Source organism: Mastigoproctus giganteus, chromosome 7 (assembly GCF_048544385.1).
Source record: "Mastigoproctus giganteus isolate SK-2022 chromosome 7, ASM4854438v1, whole genome shotgun sequence".
Classification (NCBI taxonomy): domain Eukaryota; kingdom Metazoa; phylum Arthropoda; class Arachnida; order Uropygi; family Thelyphonidae; genus Mastigoproctus; species Mastigoproctus giganteus.
The window spans coordinates 216,779,085-216,796,363 of record NC_143581.1 but is presented as its reverse complement, the minus strand read 5'-3'; the positions used below and the strand labels follow the sequence as shown (position 1 = coordinate 216,796,363).

Here is a 17,279-nt window from a genome sequence, read left to right as displayed (position 1 = left end):
GTTGCCCTTGTGCTAATAAACTTCCATTAAAACCAACCAACTAACCATATACATGGATTTAAAGTCTTTGATTCATATCAATGATTACATATGAATTGGAGCTCTTTGGCATTCGGGGCAAGTTACTAATATAGATAAAGGGATGGTTAAGTAGTTGGGGGAGAAACAGTAAATTAAAATAGAGAGAATTACTGAGGGTGTTTCCAAAATGGAAATTAAAATTTAGAATATAAATTTTAAACAATACGCCATTTTGACCTTAGCTTAGTTTTTCCCTTATATAGTGTTACACTGCAACCTCTATACCACACACACACACACACACACACACACACACACACACACACACACACACACACACACACACACACACACACACACACACACACCTCTTACTTTATAAGAATGGCTTCCATCTTTGCAAATTCTATATTCAGAAGTACACTGTGCACAACATACACCTGGCTTCTCTTCAAGTAGTTGTCCCTAAATTAAGAAATAATCAAGAGTTTAGTTAATATTCTCAAAATATAATTGCAAAATAAAAATAAACTCACATATTATAATAGTTTCTATAAAATATATAGGAATATTTTCAATATAAATTAATTTAGAAAAATTTCTAGGAATAATAATCATCAATGCAAAAGTTAGAAAATAAACATACAATGATAAAAAAAAGTCAGGATTATCTTTAGATGAAGATATAATAAATTATTCGACTGCAGAGAGGTGAAAGTACAATGGACAGAAGTTTCAGCCAAAAGCTCTGGCAAGAGAACAGAAGGCTCAACTACCAAAAGTGCAAGAGTCAAATTTCTTACCTCAGCCTTTTCAAAATCAGTTTGGATTTATTATCATGTATTCCAGGGTATAAGTCGACCTTTGAAACACTAAACAAAATTGTCTAAAATTTTAAAGCTAACTTATATGCCAAGTATAAAATCTTAAGCTTGAAATGAGGGTACTTTCTTAGAGTTAGAAAGACATGAATTAATACCAGTATATCTACACATTGCTGCATATTCTTTTACACAAACAAATATTGCTATAAATCTTTTAAAACAAAGAATTAATCCATCCTCTTCATCACACAAAAACAGTTAATGGAATTCATCAGGAGTTATGTTTTCAGGTTTAATTTCACGACTGACAATTTCTAATAACTCCCACTTCCATATAGGGGCATCGTTTACAGAAATACCAATTAGCAGTATAATACTAAACAGACAACAAGGAATGGCTCAGCTACAAAATCAAAGCCTTTCATGTACATTTATAGAATCAATCAAAGTGATCATGTTGTTGCCTATGTTTATAGATTAGATTTTGTAATTTGCTATATTAGGAAGTACTCTAGGAATATCTTACTGCTCAGTTTACAGTCAAATGTGAGTGCAATAAAATGTTATAATATAAACTTTTGAAAGAAAGAGCAAAAATAAATGGATTTAGCAGCCAGTGGTTCTTAATGCAGATTTTACTGTAATTCGCAAAGTGCAAAAGATGTCTCTAGAAAGAGGGGGTGACAACAAACATATGAACTGTATGAATTTTCAAGGCAAAAACTAGAAGTTGACTTATACATCAAGTCAACTTATACACAGAATATATGGTAACAGCTTGTTATGATCTTTAGTATAGGCAGAAAATGAAGATGGAGATTTGGATATAAGTCAATTGTGATATATCACCTTGAACAGCCTTAGCACATTTGTTGGAAATTTAAACTTAATTAGTTTAGATGATACAGAATTAAGGGTAGAATGAGGAATAAAGGATTTCATCCCAACAAAGAATATCACTGACAAGATCTCAGCAAATAATAGGATTAGAAGTTGTACTAGAACTTTGCAAACACTTAGAGCCAATCAATGTTTATAACCAAATATAATGTAAAATATCCTCTGTGCAACAAAGAACTACATAAAGACATAAGAAAACAGAATTTGTGTAAAAATAACTGGAGCTTATCCAAGTTTCCCAATGAAATAACATCACAGAAAAGCATTAAAATATTATTCCTTTAGTGGTCTTTATCCATTGATAGAAAATCATCTGATATATATGAAAGCATTTTATACATTTTCACAGATTTACATTTCTAGATATACCTTTTTGCTCACAAATTAACTGAAATAAAATGATGAAATGTCTCATCCTTTCAAATGTAGCAATTTCAGAATAAATCACATTAAATTTAGAATTAAAATACAGTATATGGAAATTAACAAAATGAAACATGTTTTTCTTTCATGTGTGTAATTTTTGTGAAATTAATTTTAGTTTATTGGAACATTTAAGTTTACATATATCACTTGGGCACCTCTTACACTAGATTTAAAAATATATGATTATTCATGTCATATTTTGAGTAATATATTTAAAAACAGTTAATGTACGAAGTATGATCAAAACATTTGGGGACTGATCTTAGTCCCCAAATGTTTTGTAGGGCTGCAACAATGACTCATTTACAAAATATTATAAAATATTATAACTGACTGCAGATAACACAGGAATAACCTGTTTATCTGCGGTCAGTCTAAATTAGCATAAATTAATAGGCATTGTATGTGTTTTTCTGCATTTCAAAATAAGTAATTTTACCGCAAATCAAATGTGCATCAAATTTTGTTTCAAATTAGGAAAAAAATGCACAAAAACCCATGAAATGTTTAAAAAAAAATTCAGAAAGATGCTATGTGTCATTAAAAAACTTTTCAGTGTCTCACAAAATTTAAAGAAGTCTGCTTGCCTGTTGATAATCATCACTCTGGCCACCCTTCAACTTCAAAACTAACGATTCAGTCACTCAGGTTTTTGATCTGATCAGGAGTGATCAATGTTTAACACTGTGAGAAGTTGCTAGTGAAACTGGTATATGGGATATGCCTGTCAATTTTAACACAAGATTTGGGTATTGCAATATGTTTCAGCCAAGTTTGTACCTCGCATCCTCAGATGATCAATAAAAATGGGAAGTTCTTGCATATCAATTTCTTCAAAGTGATGCTGCTGCTGACCCACAATTTACATTTACCAAAATTATTGGAGATGAATTGTAGGTGTATGGCTATGCCCCAGAAATAAAAGCCAGGTCCTCTGAATGGAAGATTTTCTCTTCTCAAAGGCCCAAAAAAGGGCAAGAAAAATCTCAATCAAATGTGAAGATCATGGATCATGCTTATATTTTTTTGGCTCACAGGGCACCATTCATTACAAATTTGTCTTGTTTAGTCTAAAAGGGAACCAAGAAAACCAAAAAACAGTTACATGGTGTATTAATGTATAGCTGTATATTTCACTACTCAGCTATATAAATGAGGCATAAATCTATTTTTTGTGCATGTCAGTAAGTCAGTTTGTGGAAGAGTGATCATAAATTTAATGACACATGCATTTTCCCAGCCCCCCCCCACACACACTGTGCATTTTCTATCTCTGTTCACGATCAGCTGTTCAAGCTGGTTAACTCATGGAAACACTGCATAATCAACCATATTAGGTGTAATCTGCAAGAGTAGTTTGCAGACAAAAAGAGAAATGTCACCCTTGTTTTGTTTGGATTCCTAGTGACAAATGCAATCAAAGATACAAGTGTCAGATTGCTTTCTTAATATTTATGTATTGTAAAATTATGATTTTTTTTTTTTTTTTTTTTTTTTGGAAAATGTGTTGCACTGTAAAGATTTCTAGATTTCCTAATTATGTTTCAAATTAGGAAAAAGTACAACAAAAACTTATGAAATGTTAAAAATACTTTTAGGAAGATACTATGGTGTTCATGCTGTTCTTCAACACATAGAGACTGTTTCTGTGCCATTCCATATGTAGAGGTGAAAAACACATAATTATGCTCAGATCTAAAGTTTATCTGTTTGTAATTTTCCATAAAAAACAAGAGACCCAGTTGTTTTTGACTAAAGGTGTCATTCTGTTACAAAATAATGGGCAAAAACACACAGCTCAACTTTGGCAACCATCCAAAAACTACACTGAGAAGTGATTAAGAATCATCTGTAGAGTCCAAGCTTGTTGTCTTGCAATTTTCATGTTTTTAGACAACTTAAAAATTATCTGGCAGGACACTGATTCCACATGGCCAACAAAGTGAAGCAAGATGTCAAATAATTGTGCCAACAGCAATCAAGACTTCTATGAGTACATTATAAAAAATCTGGTATGGAGATGATACAAGTGCCTAAACTACGGTAGAAATCTTTTTGAAAAATAAGGTACTGCCAGTTATTGGAAAAATAATTGACATTTTCATCTAAATCACCCCCATACAAATAATGCCTGAAGAATCAACAGAGAGTCATTTTTTATAACCCATATCTGAAACTTTCTATATAAAAAATTAGACTGATAAAATATTCTTTTCTAAGAATTAAATATCACTATCACAAATTTATTCTTTGAACAATGACAACAATGGTATTTTATTTAAATTATTAACAAATTTATCTAATAAAGTCATCTTGCCTCTGAACAGAATGGCTGCTGACAGAATGCAACTTGACAGTGAACAGCTCCCTTTGAACATATACAAAATTCACAGTCATTTATATTCCATAAATCTCCACTATAGTACATTTTCCCTCCATGATAACAGGAATCTAAAAAAGGCATAAATAAAGAAAACAAATTTAAAAGTATTAACCAGTAATAACAAAATTATTTGCTTAAAACTGGAAACAAAAAAAAATGGATAAAATGTATACTGCATAATTATTTAACCAAATTTATTAGTATTCATCGTGCATTCATCAAATAATTTATACCTTCTCTGGTAATACAAAGCACTGCAGCTGAAATGCAAAGTGATTTTCAGATTTTTTTTCCCTAGTTTGTGTCAATAGTGTTATCCTTCCAAAAGGTTTTCTTTCCCCTTAATACAGTTCAAGTATTATGATAAGTTCTATTTTAAACTAAGTCAGTAATAATTTATTCGGTGTTCCACATATAAAGGGTTAATCAAAAAAAAGAATGACAGTGAATGCATATTTCTGATAAAATGCACCGAGTGGAGACTGCATCAACAAATATTGCCTGTCATGTTACTGCACATTTAGGTACACTTCAAGCTCATTCCACTGCTTCAGTCACTCATGCTCAGCACTTAAATTTGGAATGTTTCTTTGATGTACTGCACTTTGTGTGTGTGTGTGTGTGTGTGTGTGTGTGTTAAATTTTGTGCTAAAATCAGAAAGACAGTGACTGAAAAGTACAACAAGATTTGGAGAGGCAACAATGAGCTGTGCATGACTTTTTTGGATAGTTCTGTTATTTCAAAGGAGGGCAAATGTCTGTTGGAACACAATGAACATTCAGGATACTCTTCAAGCAGCAGTAACAATTAATTGGTATCTGAAATATTTAATTAAGTGTAAAATGATAAAAGACTGCCTATTTGAGAAAGGTATGGCGAGGGTGGCATTTTATATTAGCATTAGCATTAGTAGAGGCATTTGATGCAAGAAAGCAAGCTTATGCAGCATCAGCCAAAAAAAAAAAACCCACTTCCACTTCACCCCTCTGTTCGTTCAAAATACCTGTCCAGCTGAGCCTTAAACTTATTTAGGCTATCAACCTCCACTACAAGGGATGGAAGTCTGTTCCACCAACCAACCAACCGCTGGCTAAAGGCAAATTTCCGCACATCTATCCTACATCTGTCTTTCCTCAATTTGAATTTATGCCCTCTCAGGTGATTATTCTGAGCTAGAGGAAGAATCCCATCAGCATTGAGCATGCTCAAACCATTCAAGGCTTTATACACCTCTATCAGATCACCTCGCTGGTGCCTAGTCTCCAGACACTGTAATTTGCAAAACTTAAGCCTTTCTTCGTAAGAGCACCCCTTTGTTCCATTCACTAATCTTGTTGCCCTTCTCTGTACTCATTCCAGCAGCTCTACATCCTTCTTGAAATGAGGCCTCCAGACCTGTATACAGTACTCTAGGTGTGGCCTGACCATTGCCTTATACAAGGGAATAATCACTTCCTTATTCCTGCTGGAAAAATTCCTGTATATCATTGACAATACTCCATGAGCTACTCTTGCAGCCCGTCTGCACTGCTCAGAGAACTTCATATCTGCCTGCACAACAACCCCCAAGTCCCTTTCATTCTCTACCACTGTCAGTGTAGTACCACAGAGTTGATACGTTGCTCTCGGGTTGCTGTTTCCCATGTGTAGCACTTTACATTTGTCAATGTTAAACTTCATTTGCCACCTCTCAGCCCATCTGCTCAACCTTTCCAGATCCTGTTGCAGTAGCATATGTCTCATGCAAACCATTTTAGGTAAGGATTTGGAAATGCAGTACATTTCAAAAAGTTAATTCTACAAATGCTAACAGAGAAACAGAAAAAGAACCACATGCCTGAATGTGCAGAAAACAATGAAAACTTCTTTAAAAAACATAACAGGTGATGAAATACACATCTACAGTTAGGACCCTGAGACTAAACAGCAATGGAAATTCTTTCTTGCTATACCAAAATAAAGCACATCAGATCAGCACACACCAATGTCAGAGTGCAATTGTTCATTTTTTTTCAATAACAACCATGTTGTGTGCCATGCATATACCCTGCTAAGTCAGACAATCAACAAACATTTCTATTTGCCAGACAAAATATCTTCATAAATGATGTTATAAACAGTTGCAAAAATGGGATCCACTTGGGTAGCAAATTCACTGTAATAATGAACCAACCTATACTGCTCAGTATTTTCAGTAATTTTTAGCTATAAAAGTATTCTTAGGGCAAAATAATCTCCATACCCACTTAATACAGCTCTGTGAACTTTCTTTTTTATACTACCTAAATGAAAAAATACCTTGAGAAGTAAAAGATTTGAAGATGTGAAAACAAATAAAACACAATAAAGCAGCTTTAGACAATTCTGAAAACCTGAATTTAACAAGTGCTTACAGTACTGGCAGGGACAGGCAGAATAAGTATGTTGAAATAGCCTCCTTTGAAAATTACCAAACCATTCCCTACACTGACCAATTAAAATATCTTAGTTTTTAGAGGTTAAGTCAATATTTTATGATCAGCCACTTGCCTGAATGTGTTAGAAAACAATGAAATTAAAGAAAACTTCTTTAAAAAAACAGGCTAAAACATGCTTCTACAGTTATGATCCAGAGGCTAAAAACATCAACCATCACAACTGAAGTTCTCTTCCTTGTGTATTCCAAATTAAAGCACACCTGCCCTTTTCATTTTAAACATATGGCAAAGCTTTCCTAAAGTCAACACTACTAATTATCTGAATACAACAGCCATTCAGATTTCTGTGACATATGAGAATAAAATACAGATCCATTACAAATTTATTCTATAAATATGACTTCTTGAATACAAATGCTGCCACAAAAAAATACATGACCAATGACTAGCTGGGGTACTAGTTTACAGCCAGCATAAGTAGTTATGATGAAAACAAACTCTTTGGGATCATGGCAGCTATGTCAGTATACAGAATGAAACTTTTACTTATTTTATATTTCATCAGTGCAATCACATGATGCTTAATGCTTCACTGCTGCTATATTCAAGAAATCACATGAACTTGAAAGAGAATATCTCTCCTTCCCTTAATTTGAGTAAAAATCTCTCCTTCCCTTAATTTGAGTAAAAAAAAAAAAAAAAAAACCATCAAAGATACTTGTGATTTTTCACAGATATACAAATATTTGTATATCTATATATCTCTTTAGATATACAAATATCTAAAGAGATATCAGTATCCTTAAATTCAGTTTTTCATGAAATTTCATAGACATATAATTGTAAAGGAGCATACTTTAAAAAGCATGAAAAAAGTAATGTGATTTTTTTTTAATGCAATAACATCTTCTACATCTATTTATATAACACTTGGCTCAATTTCATCAACTTCTGAATGTGAATTCTAGAGAATTTCTTCAACTTTAGCTTCTATCATAGTGAGTAGTCAAGCATGAGAGTGCATAAGTACATGCATGTTGAGTGACTGTGGTTCAAGTCTACGTGCCTGCTAAATACAGTGTTGTTTCTTGTATTCTCTCTATCTTGTGAACCCTGACTGTGTGATCATCCAGAGTTTAAAAAAAAAAAATGAACTTATTTTAAATTGGACAACTGAGGATAACAGTTGTGATCTCTGCCTCCTCTCCCTTCTCCTCCAATTTTCAAAGTTATTTTGTACTCCAATCTATTATACACCTATATCAATTACTACTTAGAAATACAGAGACAGTAGCACATACTCAATGATTTCAACACAATTTGCATCAACAGACATTATTTGAAATGACCTTCAAAACATATATAAATATGTACATACCCTGCTGAGCACACACATCAAAAACATATATCACACCTTTTCAAGAAAATTAACACAAGTCCAAAATGAAAACTGTTATTCTATCTGGATTTGTGGCTGACCATTTGCACACTCAGAAAAAATGTGGCATGGTGTTTTATAGTAGTGAGTACTGCAGTTACACTGGATTATTTTTTTTGTGTTATTATTATTAGTAGTAGTTACAGTGGAAAATGATACAAGGAAGAAAGTTTATACAGCATTGGCAAAAAAAAAAAAAAAACAGCCAACACTTCCCCTCTCCATCTTCTATAACAGTTTATATACAGTGGTGTGCAAGACTTAAGGACTAGTCAGGTTTTCACCTGTAGATTCTCATAGGAGTAGCCTGGATATGGGAAAAGAATACCAAAGGAACCTTGTGAGGTACAGAAATAATGAAGGAAACAACACCGACACAACAATGGAAACAAAACAGTACAGAGGGACTTTATTCAAAAATGGCAATATAGCACTAGCTGGCATGATACAGATGCATTACTGCCAAAGATCCTCAGTAGGAGATATAGCCACCACTAATGTCAATGCAGGCTTTGCACCACCTGTCCATACTTAGAACAATGTTGTTGATAAGTTCTGCGGTAACATCGTCCATTCCTCTGTCAGTGCCATCTTCAGCTGGTGAAGATTTTCTGGTGGGTGTGGACGTGCCACTAGGCATCTCCCCAGAGCATCCCATATGTGTTTGATGGGATTTAGATCAGTGGATATGGGCAGGCCAATTCATACACACAACCTCCTCACTTTCCAAAAGCATATCAACAGCTGCAGTGCGATGAGGTGTGGCGTTATCATCCATAAACACGAACTCAAGGCTAATGGCACCTCGGAACAGACGCACATGGGGAAGGATTACCTCTGTAGAGTAGCGTGCACCGGTTACAGTACCGCCTTCCAGTATCTGGAATTGTGTACATCCATCAAAGATAATGCCACCCCAGATGAGAACACCTCGACCACCATATCGATCCCTTTTGGTGATGTTTGTGGGGTGATACCATGTGCCAACCTCTCGCCAGATCAGCTGATGTCCAGAATCGCTGCTGAGACCGAATCTACTCTCATCAGTAAAGAGTACCTTACCCAATTGTGCTGCTGCCCAGTCCTTGAGTTCGATGCATCACTGTAAACGGTGATGCACAGGCTGTTTCGTTTGATTTTGTGGTTGTAACCTTTAGAAATTGTGTTGGTCCTTAAGTTTTGTACAACAGTGTAGTTACTCCTTGAATTTATTCAAACTACACACCTTTACAACACCAGATGGGAATTTGTTCCAACAATCAACCACCCTCTAGCTGAAGGCAAATTTATGCGCATTCAACCTGCAACTATCCTTCCACAATTTGAATTATGCCCCCCCCCCCATGTGTGTGTGTGTGTGTGTGTGTGTGTGTGTGTGTGTGTGTGTGTGTGTGTGTGTGTGTGTGTGTGTGTGTGTGTGTGTGTGTGTGTGTGTGTGTAAGGCAAGAGGAAAGATTCTATCAGCATTGAGCTTACACAATCCGTTCAAGGCCTTAAACACTTCATTCATATCTCCTTACAGGTGCCTAGTCTCCAGATGCTGCAATTTGCAAAACTGAAGCCTTTCCTGGTAAAAGCACCCTTTTGCTCCCTTCACCAATCTTGTTGCTCTTTTCTGCACTCATGCCAACAGGTCCACATCCTTCCAAAATGAGGCTTCCAGACCTGTATGCAGTAATCAAGATGTGGCCTAGCCACTGCCTTATACAATGGGAAAATCACCTCCTTATACTGGGAAAATTCCTGTACATCACTGACAAAACTCCATGAGCTGTCTTGAAAGCCTGTCTGCACTGCTCATAGAACTTCACAATTGACTGCACAATTATCTTCAGATATTTTTTCATTCTCCACTGCCTTAAGTATGGTACCACACAGCTGATATGTTAATCTCAGTTTATTGCAATCCCATATGAAGCACCTTGCATTTGTTAATATTAAACTTCAAGTGCCACTTCACAGTTCTGCATTAATTAAAAACAAAAAGCTTTTTTTTACTTGTGACACTTTACTTTAGAAGTATAAATTACTTTGTGAATTTCACACATATTCTAGGAAGTATAAAATAAACTTTATTATTATCAAAAAAATTGAGATTTTTAATTTCAACAAACAGTTGCCTTCAAAAAACCTATATTAAAAATAAATAAATAAATAAACAATTAAATACACAAACATGTTTAAGTCTAGGGCAAAAGCATCAAGCTATGAAAACTATAAAAGTCACTGTATATATAAGACATAGCTTCTTTGTATACACAGATTTGAGCCAACTGGGTTTACTACTTTGTACATTGTTCTTGTATTGTAGAGGCATTTCACCACAAGTTGGTTTGGTACTGCATTACTTGAAATAAGAAGCACTTCTCAATAGAGAAGTATAATGCAATTTATATAAAGTGTAAGCCACTATCCAGACCATAGTTTCGATCCTATGTACAGAAAGAGGCTATGCCCAAAATGCACAATGACTTTTTATAACTTTCATAGATCGAGGCTTTTGCCCTAGATTTAAACACATCTATTTCATTTACTACACCAGCTCTCATATATTGTAGCTACATATCTTCACTGGATCATTCAGGCGTTCACAGTGCCAACATACCAACCGAGGAAACCCCAAACAGAGTCAAAACAGTGGTCTGATAGTGGCATATAGTATTAAATAAATAGCAGTATACTTCTCGATTGGAGAAGTGCTGTTAATTTAGAGTGGTGCAAAACCAGATAACTCGTGGAAAAGTGCCTCCACAATATGAACTCAATACAGCAACTAGCATATCCAGTTTGTTCAAAGTTATATACAAAAAGAGTCTATTAGCATTAGCATTAGTAGAGGCACATGATGCAAGAAAGCAAGCTTATACAGCATCAGCCAAAAAAAAAAAAAAAAAAACCCTTCCCATTTCACTGATCCATTCGTTCCATACGTTTGTCTGGTTCTGGCTTGAATTTCTTTAAGCTATCAACTTCCACAACAGATGGAAGTTTGTACCAGCATTTAATACTTTAATACTTTGTTGCAGCAGCAGCAGCATACTGTCATTCATGTTATTAACAACCCTGCCAACCTTTGTATCATCTGCAAATTTGGACATTAAGCCTGATATACCTTCATCAATATCATTGATAAATATACAAATCAACAATTGGCCCAACACCGAACCCTGCAAGGCACCACTAAAAACATTAGTCCACGTAGACTAGAATCCATTGATTACGACTCTGTCTTCTCCCACTCATCCATCCTTTTATCCAATGTAGCAACTTGACTTTAACACCATACTGCTCCAATTTGTACAGTAGCCTTCCATGTGCAACAGTATCAAAAGCTTTCCTGAAATCCAAGTATATCATATCAAAATTATTTTCTGCATCCAGTTCCTTTGTGATCACATCATAGTATCCAGTGAAATTGGACAGACAAGACTTCCCCTTAACAAACCCATTCTGTGTCTCAAATATAACTGCATTCTTGTCTAGATGATCCTGCACTGCTCTTTTAAACAGTGACTCCATTATCTTCCCTGGAACAGAAGTTAAACTAACAGGTCTGTAATTTCTTGTGCCACCCTTTGTCCTCCTTTGTGAATTGGAGATACATTTGCACATCTCCAGTCTGTGGGAACCTCCAGTCCAAGGATGCTTTCATAATTATGGCTATGGATTTGCTTACATCCTTTGCTACCTCCTTTAATATAACTGGATAGATCCCATCTGTCCAGTGCAGGACAATGCAGTGTCAAACCAGTTTGGTGTGACATAAATGCTGGAAAAGCAAAATTGACAGTAGGAGTGTGTTATAGGCTTAATAACTCTGATGAGTATAATAAACAACAGTACAGAGAAATAGAGTGGGCCAGTAAATCAGAGTGTCTTATAATGGGGTATTTTAATTTCCCAGATATTGACTGGAATTTGTCGGTTGGTCACTCACACACTAGCAAGGCTTTTGTGGATTTATTGGATGATTGTTTTCTACATCAGCATGTTCGGGAGGCAACTAGAGGGAGGAATACTCTTGATTTGATTATCAGCAGTGATTCTTCATGCATTAAGAATCTGCAGATAAAGGAACCACTACGTGGCAGTGATCACAGTGTGCTAAAGTGGGATTTACTAAAGAGGTAACTACCATCAGGGGTAAAGGGAAGGGTTTTTTCTTTTGTAAAGGCAACTACGGTGGTCTGAGACAGCATTTAAATTCTATACGGTGGGACCAACTGATGATGTTACCAACAGCAAATTCAAAATGGGAAGCATTCAAAGAATTTATCTTGGAAACTACTAGGCTTTACATACCAACTAAGAAATATTGTTCAAGGTTAGGCCTCAATGGATGTCAGATGAACTAATGAGACATATGGCAGAGAAGAAAATGCATGGGATACATATAAATTAATGGGTGACATGGACACCTATGATAGACATAAGTTGGTCTGCAACCAAGTCACAAAGGAGATTACGTAGGCAAAGGCAGGTTATGAGAAATCTTTGGCAAAGGATGCAAAGAAAATCAACAAAGAGTTCTTTACTTATGTAAACTCTAGAAGGAACGGGATGAATCAGATTGGTCCACTTGATATCGATGGTTCAACTGTTGATGATCCTGCTCAGGTAGCTAACAAACTAAATGAGTATTTTGCATCTACATTCACACAAGGAGCTATTCAGGGAGGGGAATGTCAGAAGTGAATTAAACTCTGGCAGTGAGCTAGATGATTTTGTAATAACTGAGAGGATAGTGGAGGAGAAATTGTTTAAGATAAACATAAGAAAGGCACCTGGGGTGGATGGAATCTATCCACTTATATTAAAGGAGGCAGCAAGGGAAGTAAGCAAACCCTAAGCCATAATTATGAGAGCTTCCTTGGATTCAGGGGAGGTCCCCATGGACTGGAGATGTGCGAATGTGTCCCCAATTCAAAAAGGAGAATCAAAGGGCAACATAAGTAATTACAGACCTGTTAATTTAATTTCTGTTCTGGGGAAATTAATGGAGGCACTGGTTGAAGAACCACTGCAGAACCTAGACAAGACTTCAGTTATAGCTTGGACACAGCATGGATTTGTTAAGAGAAGTCTTGTCTGTCCAATTTGATTAGATACTATGATGTGGTCACAAAGGAACTGGATGCAAAGAATAAATTTGATATTATATATTTGGATCTTAGAAAGGCTTTTGATACCGTTGCACGTGGAAGACTGCTGCACAAATTAGAGCAGTGTGGCATTGGAGGCAAATTGCTCCTATGGATAAAGGGAAGGTCGAATCAGAGAAGACTGAGAGTGGTAATCAATGGTCACTGCTCTTCGTGGAATAATGTTATTAGTGGAGTCCCTCAGGGTTCAGTGTTGGGTCCATTCTTTTTTCTTTATTTATTAATGATATTGATTATTGTATATCAGGCTTAATGTCAAATGTTGAAAATGCTACAAAGGTCGGCACAATTGTTAGTGGCACTAATCACAGTACACTGCTGCAACAGGATCTAGATGTGTTGAGCAGATGGGCTGAGAGGTTGCAACCGAAGTTTAACATTGACAAATGTAAAGTACTGCATATGGGAAGCAGAAACCCCAGAGTAATGTATCAACTGTGTGGTACTACACTGACAGTGCTAGAGAATGAAAAGGACCTTGGAGGTATTTGTGCAGGCAGATATGAAGTTTTCTGAGCAGTGCAAATGGTCTGCAAGAGTGGCTCATGGTGCCTTGTCAATGATATACAGGAATTTTTCTAGCAGTGATAAGGAGGTGATTATCCCCTTGTATAAGGCAATGGAATTGAGTACTGTATACAGGTCTGGTAGTCTCATTTTAAGGAGGATGTAGAGCTGCTGGAATGAGTACACAGAAGGGCAACAAGAGAATGGAACAAAGGGTTGCTCTTACGAAGAAAGGCTAAAGTTTTGGAAATTAGTGTCTGGAGACTAGGCACCTGCGAGGTGATCTGATTGCGGTGTATAAAGCCTTGAATGGTTTGAGCATGCTCAATTCTGATGGGATTTTACCGATCTTGCTCAGAATAATCTGCCTGAGAGGGCATAAATTCAAATTGAGGAAAGACAGTTTTGTAGGATAGATGTGCGGAAGTTTGCCTTTAGCCAGTGGGTGGTTGATTTCTGGAACAAACTTCCATCTGTCGTTGTAGAAGTTAATAGCTTAAACAGATTTAAGGCAGAACTAGACAAACATCAGGAGGGAATGGATGGGTGAAATGAGAAGGGGTTTTTTTTTTTGGCAGATGCTATATAAGCTTGCTTTCTTGCATCATGTGCCTTTGCTAATGCTAATCTACCACAGGTGCCTTTCTTATGTTTAACTTCAACAATTTCTCCTCCACTTTGCTCTCAATTATTACAAAATCATTTAACTCCCTGTTAGAGTTGGATAAACATCTGGCATTTTCCTCCTTGAATAACTCCTCATGTGTGAATGTAAATGCAAAATAGTCATTTATTTCGGCAGCTATCTGAGAATGATCATCTACAGTCAAACTATTGATATAAAGTGGACCAATCTGATTCATCACCTTCCTTTTAGAGTTTATAAAAGTAAAGAAGTCTTTGCTGTTTTTCTTTGCATCCTTTGCCAAAGATATTTCATAATCTGCCTTCACTTGCCTAACTTCCTTTGTGATTTGATTACTGACTAGCTTGTATCTACCATAGGCTTCTGTGTCGCCTGACAATTTATGTGCATCCCATGCATTTTTCTTCTCTGCTATGAGTCTCTTTAGTTCAATTGACATCCATTTGGGTCTAAGCCTAGAGCAGTATTTCTTACTTGGAACAAAAAGTAGCTTCCAAAATTACTTCCTTGAATGCTTCCCATTTAGAATTTGATGTTGGTAACATCATCAGTTGGTCCCACTGTATAGAAGCTAAAACATCTCTGAGACCACTGTAGTCACCTTTCCAAAAGCAAAAACCCTTCTCTTTAACCCTGATGGTAGTTACATCTTTAAGTAAATCTCACATCAGTACACTGTGATCACTGCCTCCTAGTGGTGCCTCTATCTGTAAATTCTTAATGCACAAATAATCACTGCTGATAATCAGATCAAGAGTTACTCCCTCTTTTTGCCTCTCTAACATGCCACTGTAGAAAACAATCATCCAATAAATCCACAAAAGCCTTGCTAGTGTGCAATTGACCAACCCACAAGTTCCAGTCTATACCTGGGAAGCTAAAATCCCCCATTATAAGACACTGATTTACTGGCGCACTCTATTTCTCTGTATAATTGTTCATTGTACTCATCAGAGTTATTAGACCTATAACAAACTCCTACCTTAATTTTTACTTTCTCAGTGCTTATGTCACACCAAACTGACTAAACATCGCACTGTCTATCTATGTCAACTGGATGCACTTCCTTGACTTTGTATTTTTTTAACTAACAGCATAACCCCCCTCCTTTTCTGTCTACCCTTTATTTCCACATTGAACTCCCCAAATTCTAATTCTGCATCCCTTATATCTGAATGACACCACATCTCTGATATCCCAACAATATCTGCCTTTGATGCCTTGATCAGCAGTTCAAATTCATCAAATTTATTTACTGTACTTCTAGCACTGGTGCAAGTGAAAGTATACATGCACCTGTTCTTACTCTTAGTTACTCTAACACAGCCCATGTATTTACTTGATTCATGACTCCCAGCAGTTCCTGAAATCCCAGCAACTTCCTTTCCGGGCTGCTGCTCATTCCAATAGAAGCAGTGCAAGAATCATTTTCACCTCTGCCTGTGGCTACTGTTAATCTATTAGTATGTGGATCCCACTAAGCTAGCAGTTTTCCAACTCACCTAACATTGCCTTGATAGCATCAGCAAATATTCTTGCACCCTTTCTATTTAAGTGTATCCCATCCCTGTAAAAGCAATCTCTCCTGTTAACAAGCACAGACCACACTGAAAAAAAATTTTTACCCCATGAGCCCTGCACAATCTCTCCAGGGCCAAATTGATTGAAGGCTCTCATCATATACTCCCTCCTATCATGTCTGGATAGGATTGCAGACACTTTCAAATTTAATCCTAACTCGCGACTTTTTTTTTTTTTTCAACATTGACCTGTACTTGCTAAGTAAACCTACAGATCTCCTACATTTAATGTCATTAGTGTCAAAGTGTACAACAAGATCACCTTTTATGCTCTTAAAAGATGATATCTGCTCTACTACATCATAAACTTTTGCCCCTGGCAGAGATATCCCGGTCCTATTCCACCTATCCTTTTTGCAGAATATATTTCCCCGTTTCCCTGACAATTGAGTCATCAACAATAACTAGCTCCCGTGGGACCAGTGCATTCTGCTCTGAAGGTTGCCGCTGTGTTGCCTGGTGCATAAGAGTTAGCTCTGGCATTGAGTTGGGCAGCTGAGAGCTTAATGCCCCCCCCCCCCCTATTTTAATTCCTTCGAGGCCATCCATCCAACTCTTCAGGCTCTCATAGATGCCCATAAAAACACTGAGTTGTCACCTACGCCCAACATGTACAATGCCTCTTTATAAATAAATCTATTTATTAATTTTTATTATTGCTTTAAAAAAATGGCTGACCATTAGACAACTTTGGTTACCTAGGTCTGCTCTAAATTAAACAAAAGACAGAAAACATTGATGAAAGCCTAGAACAAGAAAAAGATAAATGCCATTAATTAAATGAACAAATTCAGTTTTTATGCTAAATATTGAAACCTGAATTATGTATTAAATTCCAAGAGGGGTAACCTAGTTATATACTCTCTCTTCTTTGAAAAAAAAAAAATCAATTTGTGATTATTTTTCTCATATTTTTCTTTATAAATGCAGTTGAGGGTTAAAAAGGACAATTCAGTCTTGCAGAGCAATTCAAA

General features: G+C 36.1%; 1 protein-coding gene across 4 annotated transcripts in view; it reads right to left on the bottom strand.

Moving 5' to 3' along the window:
- Window positions 1-17,279, bottom strand: part of LOC150083681 (extracellular matrix organizing protein FRAS1-like) — an 866,422-nt gene that overhangs the window by 702,836 nt on the left and 146,307 nt on the right. For all 4 annotated transcript variants that reach the window (XR_016547213.1, XM_090378121.1, XM_090378123.1 and 1 more), the window contains exons 10-11: window positions 4,489-4,622; window positions 397-486 (exon numbers count right to left, since the gene is read on the bottom strand). Coding sequence is in view for 3 of the 4 variants with exons in the window: in XM_090378121.1 (XP_090234247.1) it covers window positions 397-486; window positions 4,489-4,622 (224 nt within the window). In the remaining variant the exon portion in view is untranslated. The remainder of the gene's footprint in view (window positions 1-396; window positions 487-4,488; window positions 4,623-17,279) is intronic.